We start from the raw sequence: 25,039 nt of genomic DNA on the forward strand, positions 1-25,039 counted from the left end.
TAGGTATGGACCATAAGGTGAGTACCTGGATAGAGAACTCGCTCCAGGGGAGAGTCCAGAGGGTGATGATTAATGGGGCGTACTTGGATTGGGCGGGTGTGGAAAGTGGGGTCCCCCAGGGTTCGGTCCTGGGACCAATCCTGTTTAATTTATTCATAAATGATCTAGAGGAGGGGATATCTTGTACAATTTCAGTATTTGCAGATGACACTAAACTAGGCATGCCATTATCTTCTATGCAGGATGTAGAAACCTTAGAAAACGGACCTGAACAAAATAACGGGGTGGGCAACTACATGGCAGATGAGGTTTAATGTTGATAAATGTAAAGTAATGCACTTGGGGGCCAAAAAACAGAAAGCAAGCTACTCACTAGGGGGGGGGGGAACCTCTGGGTGAGTCTAGGATGGAAAAGGGGTACTGGTAGACAACAGGCTTGGCAGTGGCATGCAATGCCAAGCCGCTGCAAGTAAAGCCAACAGAATACTGGGATGTATAAAAAAGGGGATTCACTTCAGAAATAAAGAGATTATTCTTCCACTCTACAAGACTCTGGTCCGGCCACATCTGGAGTATGCTGTCCAGTTCTGGGCACCGGTCCTCAGGAAGGATGTGCTGGAACTGGAAAGAGTCCAGAGAAGGGCAACAAAAATAATTAGGGGAATGGAGGACATCAGCTATGAGGAGAGGCTACAGGCACTGAACCTGTTCTCTCTGGAGAAGAGAAGATTGAGGGGGGATATGATATCAATGTACAAATACTGTACTGGCAACTCTAGGATAAGGAACAAACTATTCAGAGTAAGGGAATACAATAAGACACGTGGCCACTCACTAAAACTAGAGGAAGGGCGGTTTAACCTTAAAATGCGTAAGGGGTTCTTCACTGTGAGAGCGGTAAGGATGTGGAATTCTCTTCCACAAGCAGTCGTATCAGCAGGGAGCATTGATAGTTTCAAAAAACTGTTAGATGGACACCTTAGAGACCACAACATACAGGGGTATACAATGTATGGTTAACAGCAAACACACACACATCATAGGTTGAACTGGATGGACTGTTCTCTTTTTTCAACCTCACTAACTATGTAACTATGTAAAAACTGACCCACTCCTATTGGAGTCACTAAATCTAGTCGTACACTATTAGAGTTTTGCGAGAATGATCGCATGGAAAATCTAAAGAATCCTTTATCAGAGTATTAGATCTTGTAAGCACTGAATCAACTAATTTTCTTTGAAATTCCTTAAAAGTTCACCTAGACATACTACATGAGCGGGATCCCATACATATGAAACATGTTTCTTTTGTGTCTAGAATAGTGGTTTTCAAACTGTGGGACCGATAAGGCCCTTTGTTTGCCTTTATTCCTCCCACTGATGCCTTTGAAGGGGCACCATTTCTCCCAATGATATCAACTATGGGGCACTATTCTTCCAGCTGATACCAACAGTGGGGGCACTAATCTCCTATTTAAACTCATGATGGGTGATTGCTTACTCCTATTGAAGGCAGGGTATTTTCTACGCACACCAGCCACAGTCTGGCCCCCGTAAAGCCTGAAGGACAGTTAACTGCCCCTTTGTTTAGAAAGTTTGGAGACCCCTGGTTTAGAATATGGTACAAATTTCCCAAACAAAATCCATATTTACAGTTTGAATTATGTTTGTTGTTCTATCCTGCTTTGAAATCTCTTGTCATTACATTTAAAAACGAAAATGAATTTGACGCCTTTATTCACTGGAAAATACAGTGCCTTGCGAAAGTATTCGGCCCCCTTGAACTTTGCGACCTTTTGCCACATTTCAGGCTTCAAACATAAAGATATAAAACTGTAATTTTTTGTGAAGAATCAACAACAAGTGGGACACAATCATGAAGTGGAACAAAATGTATTGGATATTTCAAACTTTGTTAACAAATAAAAAACTGAAAAATTGGGCATGCAAAATTATTAAATTAACCCTCTTGGGCATGGAGTTCCCCAGAGCTTCACAGATTGCCACTGGAGTTCTCTTCCACTCCTCCATGACAACATCACGGAGCTGGTAGATGTTAGAGACCTTGCGCTCCTCCACCTTCTGTTTGAGGATGCCCCACAGATGCTCAATAGGGTTTAGGCAGGGCCGGGACAAGGGGTGGGCAGGAGGGTCGGCTGCCCTGGGCCCAATGGTTTATTGCAGGGATGGGGGGGGGGCGCCTTGACCCTAACCCTAAGGGAAGGGGGTGCAGTTTGGAATCCTTGCCCTGGGCAATGGATGACCTTGTCCTGAAACTGGGTTTAGGTTTGGAGACATGCTTGGCCAGTCCATCACCTTTACCCTCTTTAACAAGGCTGTGGTCATCTTGGAGGTGTGTTTGGGGTTGTTATCATGTTGGAATACTGCCCTGTGGCCCAGTCTCTGAAGGGAGGGGATCATGCTCTGCTTCAGTATGTCACAGTACATGTAGGCATTCATGGTTGTCTCAATAAACTGTAGCTCCCCAATGCAAGCAGCACTCATGGAGCTCTAGACCATGACACTCCCACCACCATGCTTGACTGTAGGCAAGACACACTTTGTACTCCTCACCTGGTTGCCGCCACACATGCTTGACACCATCTAAACCAAATAAGTTTATCTTGGATTGATCAGACCACAGGACATGGTTCCAGTAATCCATGTCCTTAGTCTGCTTGTCTTCAGCAAACTGTTTGCGAGCTTGCCTGTGCATCATCTTTAGAAGAGGCTGCCTTCTGGGATGAGAGACATTCAGACCAATTTGATGTAGTGTGCGGCGCATGGTCTGAGCACTGACAGGCTGAGCCCCCATCCCTTCAACCTCTGGAGCAATGCTGGCAGCACTGATATGTCTATTTCCCTAAGACAACCTGTGGATATGAAGTTGAGCACGTGCACTCAACTTCTTATGTCGACCATGTTGAGGCCTGTTTTGAGTGGAACCTGTCCTGTTAAACCGCTCTATGGTCTTGGCCACCGTGCTGCAGCTCAGTTTCAGGGTCTTTGCAATCTTCTTTTAGCCTAGGCCATCTTTATGTATAGCAACAATTTTTTTTGTTCAGATCCTTGGAGAGTTATTTGCTATGAGGTGCCAGGTTGAACTTCCAGTGACCAGTATGAGAGAGTGAGAGCGATAACACCAAATTTAACACACCTGCTCCCCATTCACACCTGAAACCTTTTAACACTAATGAGTCACATGACATCGGGGAGGGGAAATGGCTAATTGGGCCCTATTTGGACATTCTCACCTAGGGTTGTACTCCTTTTTGTTGCCAGTGGTTTAGACATTAATGGCTGTGTTTTGAGTTATTATGAGGGGACAGCACATTTACACTGTTATACAAGCTGTACACTCATTACTTTACATTGTAGCAAAGTGTCATTTCTTCAGTGTTGTCACATGAATAGGTATAATAAAATATTTACAAAAATGTGGGGGGTGGATTCACTTTTGTGAGATACTGTATATATAGTGTGAGGCCCTGCCATGGTGTGGGATTAGGAAAATGATGTAAAGTGTCTTGGGTGGGATGTAACCTTCAATCCTGTGCCCAGGTCTTGCTGGATGCCTGCTGCCTGTGTGAGTTGACAGGTGTGCAGGGTCATTATAAACCAAGTCTGAGAGTAGCTCAGGGCAGTTTCTGCCATTCAGGGACACGGAAATTGTGTGAAGATAGTGGTGTGCTCCAGCCAGGAGGGGTGAACTTCCTGGGAGACGAGACCCTTTATTGGGGGGTCTTCATACCCACAGGATTGGGAGAAGTACACTGGTCTGGAGAAACTGAGAAAGCTGAGGTGACTAGCGAGTCCACAGGAGGGCTGGAGGGGGTCTGAGTTCCAGAGAAGTGTGTGAGAACCCCGGGTGCTGGGGAAACTTATATGTAGCCGGGTGGGCTAGCGTTTTTCATTGTATATGGTTTTTGGAGAAGAACCTCTTTATGGGCACCCAATCTAAACTAAACGTTGTGTTGGACTTTGGGTTTCAATAAAAGTGGACTGTTGAGCCCTTAACTATTGTTCCTGTCTAATGAGCCCTTAACTTTAGTTCCTGTCTGATGTGGACTCACCTAAAGTGATATTAAAGGCAGATTAAAAGAAAAATAACAAACATGTCATACTTACCTGCCCTGTGCAATGCTATTGTACAGAGCAGCCCTGATCCTCCTCTTCTTGGGTTCCCCACCAGCACTCTTGGCCCCTTCCCCCTGCCAAATGCCCCCATAGCAAGCAGCTTGCTATGGGGGCACCTGAGCAGGCTCGCTCCTGAGCCACTGCTCTGTGTGTCCATACAAACATGGAGAGCGGCTTGGCCCTGCCCCTGCTCTCTCCTCATTTTCTCACTGGCTGTGATTGACAGCAGCAGGAGCCAGTGGAAAAGACCCTGAAGAGCCGCTGCTCTCGTGCATATTGCTGGATCGAGATCGTAATCCTACTGCGGCAGTGCGGCTCCCCTGGGTCCAGTGGTTTATTGCAGGGATGGGGGGGGGCGCCTTTACCTAGTGGTCTAGCGGCTTGCTCCCGCTGTGTTTAGACACAGCGGGAGTCGGGCCGGAGGAGGAGAGGCGGCGATCGCTGCCTCCCTTCCGCGATCATCGGGGAAAGTGTGAGAAGGCCCGCCTGCTTATGTAAACAAAGCAGGTGGATCTTATCAGTGACAGACAGGGAGAGATCACAGGATTCAGCTTAGCTGAACCTGCGATATCTGTCTGTGTCACAGAACCCCCATTCCCCACTGATTACTGTAGTAATGTCACTGGTCCCCCCCCCCCCCCCCAAAAGTTTAAAAAATGTCCGTTAGGGGTCCAATCTGTCCTCCTCAATGTCGCAGTCCCGCAAAAAATCGCAGATCGCCGCCATTACTAGTAAAAAAACAAAAAAAATTACATAAATCTTTCCCGCAGTTAGTAAACGCGATAACTTTTGTGCAAACCAATCAAAATACGTTTATTGTGATTTTTTTTTTTTTTTTCTTAACAAAAATATGTAGCAGAAAACAAATTGGCCTAAAATGTTAAAAACTTTAGATTTTTACATTTTTTTTTTTTTTTTGGAATGTTATATAGCAGAATGTGAAAAGTATTTCTTTTTTTTTCAAAATTGTTGCTCTTTTTTTGTTTATAACGCAAAAATTAAAATTCTCACAGGTGATCAAATGCTACCAAAAGAAAGCTCTATTTGTGGGAAAAAAAGGGCGTAAATTTTGTTTGGATACAGCAATTGTCCGTTAAAATAACGCAGTGCCGAATTGCAAAATAGGGCCTGGTCAGGAAGGGGGTCAAATCTTCCGGTCTTAAAGTGGTTAAAGCAACATTTCACTGTGAATAGGCCCTTAGCATTTCCTATTCCTGTTTCAGCTACCTGTCCAGTGGTTAATGGCAATTACAGTAACTGTACAGTGAGGAAGATGGAGAAGTGACATAGGAAGCTAAATTGTTAATCTGGAAAGGTGGATTGCTTAGTCAGTATAAGGAACTACGAGTGGCACTGGCATGGCTGTGCAGTGGATAAACTGTGTGTACATCAAACAATTAATTTTGCAGGCAAATAAATATATGTATATCAGCAATGTATGTAGCAGTTTGCTTGGAGTTAAAAACACTTTTGTTTCACCTTTGCAGCTAGACATCCATTACAAGATTCTGATTTCATTACAAAAGTTTTTAGCTCACCACTGCTATTTTGTAACCTAGTTTTTCCTCTTCAAAAGCCATTGTAGCTGTTTGTCTATAACACACTTACAGCTGCTGGTGCTGTACTGCCAAACAAATCACCGTTGTGCATTGCCCAACTAGCGGGCAAATTTACCCCCTGCATACAATACACTGCTGCAGCTGTATACACAAGCAGGTTTATGACTGGTTACCCATTGCCAAGCAATAGAACTGATGTAAATCGTGGTGGGAGACATTAACGAGGGAACAAAAATACACACACACAGGATGAATAAACAGCACTGATGCACCTTAATATTTAATGTGACATTCTCTTGTTTCAATTAAAAGCCTATAGACCCTTTATACTTTGATTCAGTCTTATAATATGTTGCACCCTTTCTAACAATCGAAGCACTTAAAATATTGGGTGGCGTTTGTTAGAATAAGAAGAGTTAAGCATCCTGTATTTTATGATAATATTTTGGGAGGTACTTATGTCTATTTAACTAATACACCCACTTAGGTATCCATTCTCCCCCTGTCTGTTGACTTTACTCAATTATGTAAAAGACGATGGGAGCTCATCTGGGGAAAGAAAATGTATGCTCCTGCGCTTAAGGGGTTGTTATTCGACTTGGTCTTTTAGAAACGTGACTCAGCTGGTTTAGCCACCATTCCGGCTGTGCTGCCACTCCCAACATGTCAAGGAAACCCAGATAGGACTCTAAAATGAAAAAATACAGAGGGCACGCCAGCCTAGCAATTTGTAACAATTTATTTTGATAAAAACATATACATTATATTCACAAAGGAGATGAAATGACAGGCAAAATAAAAACTGTAAATCCACCGGAAGCCTCCACTGAGCATAATCCGCTGATGCAAACAGTAGTGGGATGTGTACTTTCAAATGTAACTTACGTGTTTCGGGGGTGTCCCCCCTTCCTCAGAGCTAGCTTGAGATACAGGAAGCTGGTCTTTTAATCTGGAGTCTGGTCAGTCAGCAGTGGAGGCTGGAACAATAAGTTCTTCTCCCCATCTAGTTTTTCTTGTCCTCCCTGGGAAGGAACCAAACCTAAACAGTGGTCTTTTGACTTTGGTGGCCACAGGAAGTGACATGTGGCCACATGAGGCTGGATGGGTGTAGTTTATCCATAATGTGGGTAATTTCTACTGGAGCCTGCTTAGATCTAGGAGAGCGTAAATATGTTTATTGTATTCATCCTTAGGTGTTGAGAGGCATTCACATGCCGCAGGTTAAAACAGAGTGTTATATCATTAGTATCCAGATTTAGCATAAAGACAGAATCAAAATACAGTGTGTTTACCAGATTCCTGACCCCAGCCCCCACAAACTGTGATGGAATATGCACCTCTAAAACATTAACTCCACCAAATGTTTGGAATACGAGGCTTAACACAGAAAGCTTGAAGAATATCTAAACTCTAAAACAAAAATGTAATATATCACAACTTACCAGTCCATAGAAAATAGGTTGTTGCGTTTGTTTTTTTCAGGCTTTCCCTGTCCTTTGGTGCCTACACTAATTCCTATGCTGTATATATAGATCAGTGATGGTGAACCTTGGCACCCCAGATGTTTTGGAACTACATTTCCCATGATGCTCATGAACTCTGAAGTGTAGTTGAGCATCATGGGAAATATAGTTCCAAAACATCTGTGGTTCGAAGGTTCACCATCACTGCTATAGAAGGTTGTAATCTGTGGGATTTTTGCACACTTCATGTTGGCAACTCGCTCATTAAATAATGGGGATTCATCTACCAAGGGGCCTTTATCTTTTTAAGTTTTGGATTGAGTAGGGGGAGGGTTAAAATCACTGTCATTTTTTGTGTCCTACTAGGGAGAGTTATCTTTGCTTTTTGACCCGTAGACTCAACAAGAAGTGGGGGATCTTTAGAATGAGAGGGAAATAACCTCTTAGAGAGAGTTGTCATGAAGATTTCCCCTCTATTCCTGTTCTGGTTGCAACTCAAAATTTTGAATTTACCCTCACTGCCTTTGCAGTTGAGAGTAGCGATCAGGACAATAAAAGAGGGTGAATCACATGCAAAAAAATATATATATATTTTTTTTTTTGTTAGGACACGATTGGATGATGGAAGTCAGCAGAGCTTTACTAAGTTAAGTGAAAATTCCCTTGCAAAGTCAACAGTCTATTTGGCCTATAATACAACAACCCCAGTTTATATTAGTGTCTTGCAGATTTTCCTTTTTTATATATATTTTTTTATTTGCCTGAATACATGGTTGTAGATTTGACCTTTCTCCAGAGAATCATATAGTTCATCTTAATTAACAATTGCCTGAATTTGTAAATTCTATGACTCGCCATAGATCACACATACGGTATCACATCAGAAATTAGTAAATTGTTGATTCTTCTAACTAGATCATCACTACTTCTGATCTTCTAACCATAACAAACTCTCATCTGCAATCTTTGGAAATGATAAAAAAAAACAAGTAACTGAGTGGATGAGTCTGTTTTCAACAGAAAATTGGGCTTGACCAAGAGAACAGACAAGTGATAGAAGTTCAAGAAGATATGGGAAATAAAAAGCAAAATGCCACATACGCAGTGAACTCTAAAGTTTGGATTCATATCTGTGATCTTTCTTATCTGCCAAAAGATTAGTCATTTGTTACAAGCAGTATTGAGTTTAAGTATTAAGTTTCCTAACTTTACTTTTCCACTGTGGTAAACCTAGCATTCCATTATAGTGCCAAAAAGTTTGTGGCTTTGCAAAGTGTCTGCATATACTTTTATGTCTTCTGCAGTATCCTTGCATTGCAGATCATTTTCATAAGAAAATAACAAAGCTAGACAAAGGAATTAGATGGTGATTGGACATGCTGCCACCATCAAACAGTGTTTTTCTTATCTGTGCATAGACTTGCATGCAGATTTTACTTAACTGGCTATGCGCTATAAAACACTCCTTACCTTCCTTTTATCTTGAGGTAATAAAAAAGATTAACTGAGAGAATTCAGTATGACTGACTGGCTTTTTCTCTTAACTATATTCCACCCTGGCTGTTTTCCTCAGTCTGCATGTCGCCATAGACAGTCAGTTAAGCCTAATTTCACAAAAAACGGTAAACTTACCCAAGCACAGCAGGATTGGGGATACTGCTCTTTTCTGTCCACCTAAATCTTTTTCTTTCTGTGGTTGTATTGAACTGTATCAAGTTACTATTGATCTGATGTATGCTGACATCTAGTGGTGGTATAGGGCCACTACAGCTTGTTTTCTTATGTGTTCTGGTATCTCCCTCTGTCCTTTCCTCCTGTTTAGTGCTAGTTAGTTCCGTCTTGGCTAGACCCTTTCTGTTTCTTTGATTTTCTCTCAGTTAATGTTAGTTCTTCACAAAGACAGAGCTTAGGAAAGGCAATGTGTTCTTACACTTCAAAAGACTGTTGAAAGAAAAACCTTTGTACTGCAATTATCTGAAGTAAAATTGTGCTGCATTCTGTGTCTTTTTGAAAAGTTAAGCTGCCAGTGTACAGTGTAAACTGTAGTTACATCCACAACTTGCAGTAACAGCAAAGAAAGGTGGAAAAACTAACAAACTGTACTAACAACATGTGATATGTGCTACTGTTCTGTTGAATGCTGACATCTGGTGATGGTTCAGGGCAGGGTTTTTTTTCTGCTGGAACTTGGTGGAACTCAGTTCCACCACCTTTGGCTCAGGCCCTCAATCCCTGCTCACCACTCTCACTTGTAAACACAGAGGTATGGCTTTCTGTGTTTTACAAGTGCAATGCGAATGCTGGCACCCTCACTGGATGATCTCCGTGCAAGTGAGAGAGGCGAAGCCATCTACAGTGTGAGGGGAGGTACTAGAGAAGAAGGGGGGTAAAAGTGAGATGTGGATAGGGGAGGCAGTGCTAAGCAGCTGTGGAAGAAGGCTAAAATCTGCACTCTGTGTGTAGCATACCCCTGAAATCTACACTGTATATGTAGCACACTCCCGAACTCTGCACAAAGCACACCACTGAACTCTGCACTCTGTGTGTAGCCCACCCCTGAACTCTGCACTGTATATGTAGCACACTCCCGAACTCTGCACAAAGCACACCCCTGAACTCTGCACTCTGTGTGTAGCCCACCCCTGAAGTCTGCACTTTATATGTAGCACACTCCCGAACTCGCACAAAGCACACCCCTGAACTCTGCACTCTGTGTGTAGCCCACCCCTGAACTCTGCACTCTGTGTGTAGCCCACCCCTGAACTCTGCACTCTGTGTGTAGCCCACCCCTGAACTCTGCACTGTATATGTAGCACACTCCCTAACTCTGCACAAAGCACACCCCTGAACTCTGCACTCTGTGTGTAGCCCATCCCTGAACTCTGCACTGTATATGTAGCACACTCCCTAACTCTGCACAAAGCACACCCCTAAACTCTGCACTCTGTGTGTAACCCCACCAAACTCTGCACTCTGTAAATAATGCACTCCTGGTATTTGATGCCCCTTTAAGACCCTCCCACTGTTAGTGAAATTTTGATCAGTTTGGGGGGGGGGGGGGGGTTGAGAAAAAAAGCCCTGGTTCAGGGCCACTACAACATTTTTACTTATGTGATATGATATCTCCCTCTGTCCTCCCATCCTGTTTTGTGCTAGTTAGTTTAATCCTAGCTTCCTGTTTTTCCATGTTCCCTCAGTCAGTGTTAGTTCTTTGCAGAGACAAGGCTTAGGAAATTTGCATTTAATTTAACTTCTGTATCTGTTTGAATAGTTAAGCTACCTATAGATGGAGTCAAGTCAGAAGATGACCATATGTCTGGACAGATTAAGTCTAATGCCTCGTACACACGCAACGATTATCGGCCGACCGATCGGCCGACTTTTGTCCAGTGTTGTTGTGTTGGTTGAAATGTGCTCTAAACTGCACACGAATTTTCTCGGCCAACAAAAACCAACTTCAGAAGTGATGTCATGTGCTGGTTTACTATCCGTGTGTTTTTTCTTCTCTGAGCATGCCCAGGCTTGCTCATCAGATTTTTGTCTGCCGAAATCTGTACTGACTGACGGAAAATCGGCCGTTGTGTTGACGGCCAACAAAAATTTTATAGCCTGCACACCAGATTTTATTCGGCCGAAAAGTCGGAGTCGGTTGTCGAAAGCATCATACTAACAAGCCGAAAATCGGCTGATCGGACGTTGGCCGAAAATTCACAGCCAAATATCGATGCGTGTGTACGAGGCATTAGGAGTTATATTAGTGCATAAAGTGCCATTTGAAACAGAACATTTCCCCAATAATCCATGGCCTTAAATGGAGAAGTTGCTAATATTTCACATACAGTAATCTGATACTTTTCATTTTATGATGAATGTTGTGCTTGGTGGAAGGAATGGAGTTACATTCACTACCAGCAGCAACAGCAAAGAAAGGTGGAAAGACCCAAACTCCTTCTGTCTCCTTTATGAAAATTCACATCCTTTCAGAAAGTGGCATGCATTTAAGAGAAAGCCACTTGAAACTTCTAAGGAACTATGGCATTAGCTTCAGATGTTGAGTACATTGCCAGTGACTAGAAGGCTACAATTAGGTGTGGAGGATGCAACAATGACAGGAACATATCAGCCTTATATCGAGGACCTTTTAAATGAAACTCTACATCCATTGAAGATCTTACAGCTGTGTCCGTTTATGGCAGGGAGAGACATCACCTCCAATGATCTTATCTAAATATAGTGAACAATGTCACAGAGGACTTTTAGAGAAAATCAGTGCTAAAATATATCTGCTGAAAGTGATTCTCAGGGGACAACCAGAGAAAGATGTCAGGATGTATGCTGTTTTAGCAGTCATTCAATTGCCACTTCAGAGTTTGATATGTTTTATGTATTGAGAGAAGTACTGTCCTACACTCTGTACACATGTGCTGGCACAATAGAATATACAGGACAAATGGAGAATTCTTTATTTCAAACATAAAAAGGACTGAATGATTCATCTTACTAGTTCCTACACTTATTAAGTGCAATCACACAGAGGAGATGCCTAGACCAGAAGACATGTATTCTCCATCAATTTGATTGGTTACTTCCCTACTCTTGAAAATGATGCCAAAATTATATTTTTTTATGGTAAGAGACATCTGAATAGTGCACAAAATGCAGAAACAGTTTGATGATTGTAGCAATAGTGCTTAAAGCAGTAGTAAACTTGAACCAACAGGTAGGCTTATAATGCGTCTTACCTGTAGTTATTTTGGATATCTACTAAAGCTGGGCTGTTTAGTAAGATATTCACATTGGCTTCAGCCGATGTCGTCACTTGTGCAGGCAAAGTATGCTCTACATAGCCGTGAATGCAGAGAATGCGGTGCCACGATGGTGACTCCAATGTGCATGTGTGGGAATTACGCCATCACAGTCCAGTGATTCAAACAGCTGGAGAGCACGAACCCAGAAAGAAGACCGGGTAAAGATGGAAGATCCAGGAGCAGTGACAGCTCAGCACAATAGACCTCTGTTTGAATGGTATGTCTGTCAAAAATTGTTAGTATGTGGTGCATAGTAGCATATTATTGCACATTAAAAAAATAGTAGAGTTTACTACTGCTTTAACCACTTCAGCCCCGGAAGGTTTTACCCCCTTAATAACCAGGCCATTTTTTGCGATTCGGCACTGCGTTGCTTTAACCAGTTCCCGACCACCCGCCGCCTTTTTACTGCGGCAGGGTGGCTCGGGCAGGTGAAACTACGTAGACCTACGTCACTCACTCGATCGTCAGTGGGGAAGCCGGCACGTGTGTCAGGCGGCTCCGATTGCCACCTGACACCTGCGATCATTCCCCGCTGAGAGAGAAGGACGGTCGGATGTTGTAAACACAGCCGACCGTCCTTCTCCCTGGCATGATCTCAGAGCTCATGTGATCCTGCTATATAGGATCACATGTCTCTGTGGTCATTTCAGAAGCCACGCCCCCCCACAGTTAGAATCACTCCACTAGGGTCACATTTTACCCCTTGATCACCTTTACTGTTAATCCCTTCCCTGCCAGTGTCATTTTTACAGTAACAGTGCATATTTTTAGCACTGATTACTGTAGTAATGTCACTGGTACCCCCAAAAGTGTCAAAAATGTCAGTTAGGGGTATGATCTGTCTGCAGCAATGATGCAGTCCCGCAAAAAATCGCAGATCGCTGCCATTACAAGTAAAAAAAAAGAAAAACAATAAAAAATGACATAAATCTTTGCCGTAGTTAATAGGCACAATAACTTTTGTGCAAACCAATCAAAATACGTTTATTGTGATTTTTTTTTTTTTTTTTTTTTTTACCAAAAATATGTAGCAGAAAACAAATTGGCCTAAAATGTTAAAAAATTTTGATTTTTAATTTTTTTGGGAATGTTATGTAGCAGAAAGTGAAAATTGTCGCTATTTTTATGTTTATAATGCAAAAAATAAAAATCGCACAGGTGATCAAATACCACCAAAAGAAAGCTCTATTTGTGGGAAAAAAGGACGTAAATTTCATTTGGGTACAGCCTTGCATGACCGTGCAATTGTCTGTTAAAATAACACAGTGCTGAATCGCAAAATAGGGCCTGGTCATTAAGGGGGAAAATCATCCGGTCCAGAAGTGGTTAACTAACAATTACGCGGTTGTGCTAAGCCGTACCCAAATACAATTGATGTCCTTTTTTCCCAAAAGTAGAGCTTTCTTTTGGTGGTATTTGATCACCTCTGCGGTTTTTAGATTTTGCGCTATAAATAAAAAAAGAGCGACAATTTTTTAAAAAAAAAAACAATATTTTTTACTTTCTGCTATAAAACATTCCCAATAAAAAAATGTAAAAAAAATCTAATTTTTTTATCAGTTTAGGCCAATTTGTATTCTGCTACATATTTTTTGTGAAAAAAAATCCCAAAAAGGGTATATTTATTGGTTTGCACAAAAGTTATAGCGTTTACAAACTATGGGAGAGATATTTGGACTTTTAATTTTTTATGTTGTTTGTATTAGTAATGGTGGCGATCAGCCATTTTTAGCGGGACTGCGACATTGCCGCGGACAAATCTGACACTAAGTGACACTTTTTGGGGACCAGTGACACCAATACAGTGATCAGTGTTAAATGATATGCACTGTTACTGTATAAATGACACTGGCAGGGAAGGGGGTTAATACTGAGGCTGATCAAGAGGTTAAAGTGGAGTTCCACCCTCATTTTATACTTACCTCCATCTTCTCGCTCCGGGTCACCTGAAAAACAAATGGCTAATCACATTTTTTTTTTTTTTTTTTACTTACCTCGTAGCGAAGAAAATATACTTACCTTACTTCCTTCTTCCTCCTTCCTCGGCCGCGGCCCGTCGTCACTTCCTGGCTCTGCAATGAATCCTGGGAGCTGAACGTCATCGCTCCCAGGAATCATTGCGCCTGCACCGGCCCCGACGTCAGTTCCGGGGCGCGCGCGTCATCCCCTTCTAAACAGCTTCTGGGCATGCCGAAGAAGGCGGAAGAGGACGCAGAAGAGGACGCACTGGCTTCAAGCTGCCCAAATCTGAGATGGCAGCGCTGGACAAGACTTTTTCAAGGTAAGTATTTGTCCTAACAGGTAAGTGCAACCCGGGACAGATCAGAGGCTAGCCATTGTGGAATGCACTAGCCCTGACTGTCCCGGGGGTATTTTTAAAAAAAAAAAAATTCCAGGGTGGAACTCCGCTTTAAGTGTGCTCCTAAATTGTGCTTACTAACTGTGGATGGGGAGGGCTATGTGACAGGCACATAGAGATCGGTGTTTCAGCTTAGCTGAGACACACAATCTCATTGTGCCTCTCTGACAGGACAGAGACATAGGCAGGCAGCTCTCCTGTCAGTTTCCCTGAAGGCCGGCAGCAATCACACACGCTCCTCCCTTGGTCTGGCTCCTGCTGTGTCTCATCACAGTGGGAGAGCGACTCCTGCGGCGTGTGCACGCCGCCAAGACCACATGCACATAATCACGTAGATCTACATGATTATGCGCAGCCGAGCTGCCCTGCCGCAGTAAATCTGCGTGGGGCGGTCGGCAAGTGGTTAAAGTGATAATAAAGGCTTGGTTTTCTGTTTAAAAATAACAAACATGTTATACTTACCTTACCTGCTCTGTGCAGTCGTTTTGCACAGAGCAGATCAGATTATCCTCTTCTCGGGTCCCTCGCTGGTGTTCCTGGCTCACTGCTCTGTGTCCATTCAGACATGGAGCCGTGGCTCAGGCCCACTCGCTCTCTCTCTTCATAGGCTCACTGACTTTGATTGACAACAGTGGGAGTCAATGGTGTCTGCTGCTGCCTCAGCCAATGAGGAGGGAGAGTCCTAGACAGCCGAGGCTCTCGTGCCTATTAGGGGGGCTGCTACACACAGAAGGTTTTTTTTTTTAAATCCTAATGCATAGAATGCATTAAGGTAAAAACCCTTCTGCCTTTAGAACCACTTTTAGCACAAATAACCAAATGAAGCTGAGTCGTTTTGGTGCTCCTTGTTACAGTAATAAACATAATTTAAAATGTTTTAAGTGTGTGCACTTGTAAAACTCATTGGTCAGAGAAACCAAGACATTACTTTTATCTTTCAAAAATTGTGCTATGAGAACTAAAAAGAGATACCCACTCTGTCAATGAGACAGCCTGTGAGTAATCAGGTCTACATCAGAGAATCATCTTATAGCAGCATTAAAGAAACAATGTCTCAAACTACTACTGATAGCAAAAAGACAACGTAAAATAGGTATCCAGGATTCTACTAATGCTGAGATCCTGCATGACAATACTCATATTTATCAGTTCATGGACTGTGTAACTAGCAACTCAAAATCATTGTCTATCTCAGTAGATACTACACCCTCACGTTAAACCAGCTTCAAACTCAGGCAAATCTTGTCACTAATAGAACTTTATCTGGCAACTGCAAATCAGTAATGTCCTTTAAGAAAGAGAGTCCCAAAAATACTTTGATCCTTCTTTAGACAAGTTGCCTAAGCTGCAATGCAGCTGCAGAACTATCTACCAAGATCCCAATATGGCTCACAGCTTAAGCAATTCCCTCTCCCCAGTAATCTTGTTAGTAGTCAAAGGCCTAAGAGTTTCATCAAAGCCTTCTGTCTCAGTCTTCAAACAAGAATGTTCCTTACTTCACAAGTTAGAATCAGAGCCTCCTGAGGACAGAATCATCTGCAGTTCCGGTGAACCAAGAAGAGAGACTTTCCCATCTCTGCCTTTAAGTGGTTTGCACATGCTTGCCACCAATGGAGAATAATCTTAAAGTCCTAATAGAATAGCCTTATTCCTATCTACCCCCCTCGCTTTATTAACATTTCTTTTTTTCCCCCACTCTACTTTCTTCAGAGCCTAACCCCTCTCCCCTCCCGCCACATTACATTTCCTAATTATAGGAAATGGTAAAACATTGTATTCAAACCTAGTTTGTCCCACTCTGTATTCATGGTTACCTGTTCTATTTGTGTTCATTTTTTTAGATAGAAATCTGACTCAACAAGACTGTCACAGATAGAGAAGGTCATTCTTTCTTTGATTTCATTATAAACCAGGAACTCACAACATGTGATGTATACTACAGTTCTGTTGTGTGTTGACATCTGGTGACTGTTTAGGGCTACTACAACAATTTATAAACAAAATTTATACTAGACCATTATCCAAGCATGCAGCCCGGCAAGTCAGGAAAGGGGAGGGGATGAGTGAACTGCCCCCCCCCCTCCTTGACCATACCAGGCCCCACTTCCTCAACATGGGGGGTGGGTGCTTTGTCCCCATGTTGATGGGGACATGGACCTCTTCCCGACAACCCTGGGTGGTGATTGTGGGGGTCTGTGAGCAGGGGGCTTATTGGAATCTGTCGTCATGTGATGACACAAGGGGTGGGGGGCCCTGGGTGACATCACTGGGTGGCCACACCCCATGGCTGTATAAGAAGCCACAAAGAGCAGAGCTGAAATAATCACCGGAGACAGCGTCAGAGGAGGACCAGGTCACCGGCAGAGAAGACCAGAGGCACAGAAGACCGGAGGAAGAAGATCAGAGAAAGAAGACATGAGGGAGAAGTTTAGAGGGAAAAGACCTGAGGGAGAAGATCGGAGGAAGATTTTTTAATAAAGGACTTCTCAAAACCGTCTATTGTCATTATTTACATTATTTTGGGGTGAATGGGTAGGGGTACAATGTGCCCTATACTCAGTTACATAGGTTTGGGCCCCCTTGTTAAAGGCGGGATCCAGATTCTGATAAGCACCTTGCCCACAGACCCCCACAACCACCGCCCAGGGTTGTTGGGAGGAGGCCCTTGTTTCCATCAATATGGGGACAAGGTACTTTGGGGTGGGGGGGTGCAGAGCCCCCCCCACCCCAAAGCACCCACCCCCATGTTGAGGGCATGTGACCTGGTATGGTTCGGGGGGGTACTTGCTCATCCCCTCCCCTTTCCTGACCTACCAGGCTGCATGCTCGAATATGTGTCTGGTATGGAACTTGGGGGGCAACCACGCCGCTTTTTTATCTATTTTGGCGTGGTGTTCCCCTTCAAGAGCCTCAAAGCACAAGTCGCACCACATCACGATCATCACAATCCGACTTGGATGCAACTTCCATTCAAATTAATGGGCTCTCATAGGGAAAACATTGATTTTGACACAAAAAAAAAATGCTTGATGCGGCTGAACACTGTATGCAGAGTTAAGTCACGTTTAGCAGCCATTTTCAGCGTCAGACGTTTTTACAGCTGTAACGCTGGTCCTCAGAACACGCTGGGCCTGAGTTTTTTTGCAGCTTGAAAATGCCTATGCCACTTACAGCTTCAAAACGCCTGTGTGCATGAGGCCATAGAATAAAATGGAGGGGCGTTTTTATGCTGCAAAAAAAAAAACCGCCTGACACTCCTAAAAGCGGCTGTAAAAACGCCCTGTGGGCATGAGGACTAACAATAACTAACACTGACAAATATAGTAAAAGGATGATTTGTTTTTATATTTACTCTTTTGATTATAGATTGCATAAAATGTTAAATATTTTTTGCAAGACAATATCACTACAAAATGTATTGCTTTTCCTAAAAAATAAAAAAAAATACTGTTTTGAGGACAAAGTTATTAATTCAATAGCCCAAAGAAGAACTGTAGAAATAGTTTTTGCCTATATGAGGTGTTCAGCTGTGAGAGCAGATATACTATAGTTATGGTTGCATCAGGGTTTATTTTCTTTAGATGGTGAAAGCTCATTTTTTAACTATCCCAATTTTCTTCCTGTGCAAAAATCGGCCCCAAATTAGCCTCATCGTTAATCCAACAGAACACAAAAATGATAAAATACACAAATAATACCAATACAAAGAACACCAAATGAACTAAACTGTCCTAAATACACTCCCAGCCCAGAATAAAAAATACCCTCTAAAAAAAAAAAACGAATTGAAAAAATATTTTTTTTTTCCTTTCAATCAAATATCAATTAATCAGCTTAATGAGAAAAATTTAGTTTTCCATTTTGAAATGTTTTTGTTGACAAAACCAGGATTTTGCGGCAAAAACAATTTTGCCGAAATAAGTCAGCTCATCCAAATTTATGGTACATGCCACGTGGGTTTGCTAAACAATACTTTTTGGTCCCTGGTTTGCTTGATATACCTTTAACAAATTTCCAATGTTAAAGTATAACTAAAGGCAAGCCTTTGTGTTTTTTAGTTGTGGACAAAGTGGAGAGGGATTAGAACATCTGTCAGGTTTTATTGCTGCTGTCTGTGCCCCCGTTAGGTAGACTCACCTTCTCATTTGTCCTGTTTACCATTATCATTGAAAGTGAAAGTAAAACAAAATACCAAATTTTGGGTTGTAATAGAGGGGACAATGGGGACACTAGTTCTAGTGATCTGGGGGTCCCCAGGAGATTCTCTTGATTTGCCAAGATTTCATCTTACTTCCTGTTTGGCTATGTGATAGGAAGTATAGGGAAATCTCCCCAATAAGACAAAGATGACAAAAATAAACCTTACAGAAGTTATAACCTTCACTTACTCTATCCAAAATGATAAAACATGTTTTGCCTATAGTTCTACTTTAAATGACATGATGGGATTCAATGGTTTTTCATATCCACCTACATTTCTGTTTGAAAGATGCAAGCAAACCAAAATAAACTTTAAACTCACCTCTAAACCAGGCTAATTCATTCAACATGTTGCTGTCATTAATTTGTCCTTGTGGTAAAGGGGGTGAAAAAAAAAACATTTTTTTACTGCTATTACTGTTGTCTATACAAACATTGACTGATTCCTTGATTTATTCTGTTTGCTTTGCAGACTGGAATGGGGCATTTAAAAGTCACAAGTGAAGGTCTTCGTCTTGAAGGAGAATCGGAGTTCCTTTATCCACTCTATGCCAAAGAAATTCGTTCAAGGGCGGTAAGTCTTTATAGACATAGACTTTGAGGGAAAACATACTGTATATGGAGACTGAAGCATAGAAACCATAGAGAGGAAAGCGTCAAGCAATAGTGGAAGAGGACATGGAGATGAATGTAAAGTTATGAGCTACTGTACATACAATGGAAAAATATTGATTGCGGGTATTTATTAGCTGAACAAACTTTTTTGTTTTGCTGTGCATGACTGCATCACCAGGATACTTCAGACCCAATGCCATTAAATAAAACCTATGTGCAGCAAAATTATCGTATGCCATCAAGTACCATCATTCAACATACATGGTTTATGAAAACATTTAACATGATGGCCCGGGGAGTGGTCTGAAACAAAGAGGTAACACAGCAGGAAGTGATATTAACATTTATAGGTAATAACATCAGGGATTGTTGATCCAGGGAGTATCTGATTGCCATCCTGGATTTTTGTTTCCCTGCTGGTGCAATTTTGGCCATGCTTTATTTGTGTTTTTTGCATTCCACTGGGTCAACTGTGGGTATAGGATTGTGTACGTGGAGCTTTTCTATTTGTTTATTTTTTTTTCTATTGGTTGAACTACTACGTTGTAGATGGAATTGTGTCTTTTTTCAACCTGACTAATTATGTAAGTACAGTATTTACAGTGGAAAGTGATTGGTGGATCAGCAGTACAATGCCAGACTCCTGCAGACAAGCCCTACAGCTTTCAGCCCATGCTGCCATACGGGCTGACTGTTCACAAGCTGCAGGGCTTGTGAATAAACTACAAGGCTGCGCAATTGTGACTTTGCAATCCATTTAGAACTACAAGCCACCAGCCGCAATGGCTGATGGTAGTTGTAGTTTGTGCGTTTACAGGAAACTGTGAATAAATGACGAGGCCTTGTGGGCAGAGCATTGCAGGCCATGTTATTTTCAAATAGTGACAGCAGGTTTGAGAGGAAGATCTCCCACTTGCTCTAAAAGGGACGGGGGGGGGGGGGATGCTGGAGAAAGTTACATGTTTCACTCTAAATACAGGTGGAAAATGTAACATATTCCAAAAGGTGAACTTATCCTTTACATTTTTAATAGGTGCAGTTGTAAAAGCCTAACAAGTTATTGGTTTGGTGTTAACCCTACATTATGGCCCTGAAATTATTGCTGACATTTTCCTCTGCTAAGCATGGATCCATATACAGAGTTTTCATAATCACCCTTGTCTGTACTGTGCTGGCAGATTAAATTATCAGTTGTAAACTAGATTTGAGCGCTGTCTGTACTAACAAAACGTTAAAAATCTGCATTCTATGTTAATGAGGGGAAAGTCAGTGGGGATAGATTGAGCTTCCTCTCGTTTCAAATTGTTCAAAGTAGCTTGAAGTCTGCCTGAGGCCTGCTCCAAACAAACAACTAGACAGATAAGAAATATGTGGAATTATGTAAGTGCTCTTGCTCTTACACAAGGTATACTAAGCCAAAAGGCATAGTATAGGTAAGAAATATATATATATATATATATATATATATACAGTAAAACCTTGGTTTGAGAGTAACTTGGTTTAAGAGCGCTTTGCAAGACAAGCAAAATTTTCTAATAAATTTTGACTTGATATACAAGCGATGTCTTGATATGCAAGTAGCCTCAAGTCACAGCTGAGTATAAAAGAGAAGAGAGGCGCCTCTAAGTGTAGCAATATGGTTAAATATAATGAAGGTACAACATTTAGCAACTCACATGGTTGATGATTGGAACAGGCACATCTAAGTATGCAAGCATCCGGGGTAAAGCTGTCCACATAGACCATCTTCCGCACCGACATCTATGTCATCCCTTCCATGATGCCCCTCGCTTTCAGATCGCTTTACTGCAGGGTGGTCTTCCCGGTCAGGATTACAGACTAGCAGCCAGCGGTGCAGAAGATAGTCTATGTGGACAGCTTTACCCCGGATGCCTGCATACTTAGATGTGCCTGTTTTTTTCATCAACCATGTGAGTTGCTAAATGTTGTACCTTCATTAAATGGAACCATATTGCTACACTTAGAGGCGCCTCTCTTCTCTTTGATACTCTGTAGCTCCTGCTGGATTTTGCTTCTAATCCCCTTATGGAAGCGGCTATTTGTGGATGGACATTTTATGGTTACACAACCTATCGCAATGCTATAATCTTTTTATATGGACTATAAACTGAAGGACTTATAAATAAATGGTTGTGGAACGAATCATCTGCGTTTCCATTATTTCTTATGGGGAAATTCGCTTTGATATAAGAGTGCTTTGGATTACAAGCATGTTTCCGGAACGAATTATGCTCGCAATCCAAGGTTTTATTGTATATATATATATATTATTATATTATTTTTACGTATTTTTAGGAGCTCTGTGAATGTGGACACAACCAATTCAGTGCCTTGAAAAAGTATTCATACCCCTTGAAATAAATTTTCCACATTTTGTCATGTTACAGCCAAAAACGTGAATGTGTTTTATTGAGATTTTATGTGATAGACCAACACAAAGTGGCACATCATTGTGAAGTAGAAGGAAAATGATAAATGGTTTTCAACATTTTTTACAAATACAGTATTTCACAAAAGTGAGTACACCCCTCACATTTTTGTAAATATATATATATATATATATTTTTCATGTGACAACTCTGAAGAAATGACACTTTGCTACAATGTAAAGTAGTGAGTGTACAGCTTGTATAACAATGTCAATTTGCTATCCCCTCAAAATAACTCAACACACAGACATTAATGTCTAAACCGTTGGCAACAAAAGTGAGTACGCCCCTAAATGAAAATGTCCCAATTGGGCCCAAAGTGTCAATATTTTGTGTAACCACCAGTATTTTCCAGCACTGCCTTAACCCTCTTGGGCATGGGGTTCACCAGAGCTTCACAGATTGCCACTGGAGTCCTCTTCCATTCCTCCATGATGACAACACGAAGCTGGTGGATGTTAGAGACCTTGCGCTCCCCCACCTTCCATTTGAGCATACCCTACAGATGCTCAATAGGGTTTAGGTTTGGAGACATGCTTGGCCAGTCCACTACCTTTACCCTCAGCTTCTTTAGCAAGGCAGTGGTTGTCTTGGAGGTGTGTTTGGGGTCGTTATGTTGGAATACTGCCCAGCGGCTCAGTCTCCGAAGAGAGGGAATCATGCTCTGCTTCAGTATGTCACAGTACATGTTGGCAATCATGGTTTCCTCAATTAACTGTTGCTCCCAAGTGGCGGCAGCACTCATGCAGCCCCAGACCATGACACTACCACCACCATGCTTGACTGTAGGTAAGACACACTTGTCTTTGTACTCCTCACCTGGTTGCTGCCACACACGCTTGACACCATCTGAACCAAATAAGTTTATCTTAGTCTTGTCAGACCACAGGACAAGGTTCCAGTAATCCATGTCCTTAGTCTGCTTGTCTTCAGCAAACTGTTTGCGGGCTTTCTTGTGCATCATCTTTAGAAGAAGCTTCCTTCTGGGACAACAGCCATGCAGACTAATTTGATGCAGTTTGCAGCGTATGGTCTGAGCATTGACAGGCTGACCCCCCAACCCCTTCAACCTCTGCAGCAATGCTGGCAGCACTCATACGTCTATTTCCCAAAGACAAGCTCTGGATTTGACGCTAAGCACAGGCACTCAATTTCTTTGGTCAATCATGGTGAAGCCTGTTCTGAGTGGAACCTGTCCTGTTAAACCGCTGTATGGTCTAGGCCACCGTGCTGCAGCTCAGTTTCAGGGTCTTGGCAATCTTCTTATAGCCTAGGCCACCTTTATGTAGAACAACATTTTTTTTTTCAGATCCTCAGAGAGTTTGTTGCCATGTTGAACTTCCAGTGACCAGTATGAGAGAGTAAGAGCGATAACATTAAATTTAACACACCTGCTCCCCATTCACACCTGAGACCTTGTAACACTAATGAGTCACATGGCAGCTGGGAGGGAAAATGGCTAATTAGGCCCAATTTGGACATTTTGACTTAGGGGTGTACTCACTTTTGTTGCCAGTGTTTTTGACATTAATGGCTATGTGTTGAGTTATTTTGAGAGGACAGCAAATTTACAGTGTTATACAAGCTGTACACTCAATACTTTACATTGTAGCAAAGTTTTATTTCTTCAGTCTTGTCAGATGAAAAGATACAAAAAAAAAATATTTCCAAAAATGTGAGGGGTGTACTCACTTTTGTGAGAAACTGTAAATATCTGAAAAGTGTGGCATGCATTTGTATTCAGCCCCCCTGAGTCAATACTTTGTAGAACCACCTTTCGCTGCAATTATGGCTGTGAGTCTTTTTGGGTATGTCTCTACCAGCTTTGCACATCTAGAGAGTAACATTTTTGCCCATTCTTCTTTGCAAAATAGTTTAAGCTCTGTCAAATTGGATAGAGATTGTCTATGAACAGCAATTTTCAAGTCTTGCCACAGATTCTCAATTAGATTTAGGTCTGAACCATTCTAATACATTAATATGCTTTGAGCTAAACCATTCCATTGTAGCTCTGGCTATATGTTTAGGGTTGTTGCCCTGCAGGAAAGTGAACCTCCACCCAGTCTCAAGTCTTTTGCAGACTCTAACAGGTTTTCTTCTAAGATTGCCCTGTATTTGGCTCCATCCATCTTCTCATCATCATGTTCCACAGTGGGGATGGTGTGTCTAGGGTGATGTGCAGTGTTAGTTTTCTACCACACATAGTGTTTAGCTTTTAGGCCAAAAAGTTCAATTTTGGTCGCATCTGACCAGAGCATCTTCTTCCACATTTCTGTTGTGTCCCCCCACATGGCTTCTCGCAAACTGCAACCGGGACTTCTTATGGCTTTCTTTCAACAATGGCTTTCTTCTTGCCACTCTTCCATAAAGGCCAGATTTGTGGAGTGCAAGACTAATAGTTGTCCTGTGGACAGATTCTCCCATCTGAGCTGTGGATCTCTGCAGCTCCTCCAGAGTTATCATGGGCCTCTTGGCTGCTTCTCTGATTACTGCTCTCCTTGCCCAGCCTGTAAATTTAGGTGACCGGCCATGTCTTGGTAGGCTTGCAGTTGTGCCATTATCTTTCCATTTTCAGATAATGGATTGAACAGTGCTCCGTAAGATGTTCAAAGCTTGGGATATTTTTTTATAACCTAACCCTGCTTTAAACTTCTCCACAGCTTTATCCCTGACCACCTTCAATATGCTGTTTGTTCACTAAGGTTCTCTAATAAACCTCTGAGGACTTCACAGAACAGCTGCATTTATACTGAGATTAAATTCCACACAGGTGATCTCTATTTACTAATTAGGTGACTTCTGAAGGCAATTGGTTCTATTAGATGTTAGTTAGGGGTATCAGAGTAAAGGGGGCTGAATACAAATGCACGCCACACTTTTTAGATATTTATTTGTAAAACATTTTGAAAACCTTTTTTTAATTTTCCTTCCACTTCAAAATTATGTGCCACTTTGTGTAAGTCTATCACATAAAATTCCAATAAAATACATTTAAGTTTTTGGTTGTAACATGGCAAAATGTGGAAAATTTCTAGGGGTTTGAATACTTTATCAAGGCTCTGTATATATATTGGAGTTTTCTCAAATTTGACTGCAAAGTGGAAATACACTTTAAAGTCTCTATATAGGCTATATTGCTTTATTAAACCATGATGAATGAAATATCAGGTAAATATAATAATCAGGAAAGCAGCAGCTGACGAGGTGTGAACATTATACTTCTCTAGTGAGCTGCATATTTACTGAACAAATTAAATTGTTCTACACAGTCCGTTTGACATAATGAATTAATTGTCCTCTCTGTTACAGTTTATTCACTTGTGCTGTTTTATTTTGAACCGTTAGCATTTTTCTCTGGCTGGTTGCAGAATTATTCTTATCTTTTTTAATTGTGGAATAACATATCTCCACAGTCATTTAGACCAATAGATTAAATGTCTCTTTT

At 41.8% G+C, this 25,039-nt stretch overlaps 1 protein-coding gene across 2 annotated transcripts in view; it reads left to right on the forward strand.

The window, feature by feature from the left end:
* SGCG (sarcoglycan gamma) overlaps positions 1 to 25,039 on the forward strand; it is a 300,854-nt gene that overhangs the window by 157,349 nt on the left and 118,466 nt on the right. For both annotated transcript variants that reach the window (XM_082246683.1, XM_082246684.1), the window contains exon 3: positions 19,002 to 19,103. In XM_082246683.1, the coding sequence (XP_082102809.1) occupies positions 19,002 to 19,103 (102 nt within the window). The remainder of the gene's footprint in view (positions 1 to 19,001; positions 19,104 to 25,039) is intronic.

This window comes from Pelophylax lessonae (assembly GCF_965119305.1).
Source record: "Pelophylax lessonae genome assembly, chromosome: 2".
NCBI lineage: Eukaryota > Metazoa > Chordata > Amphibia > Anura > Ranidae > Pelophylax > Pelophylax lessonae.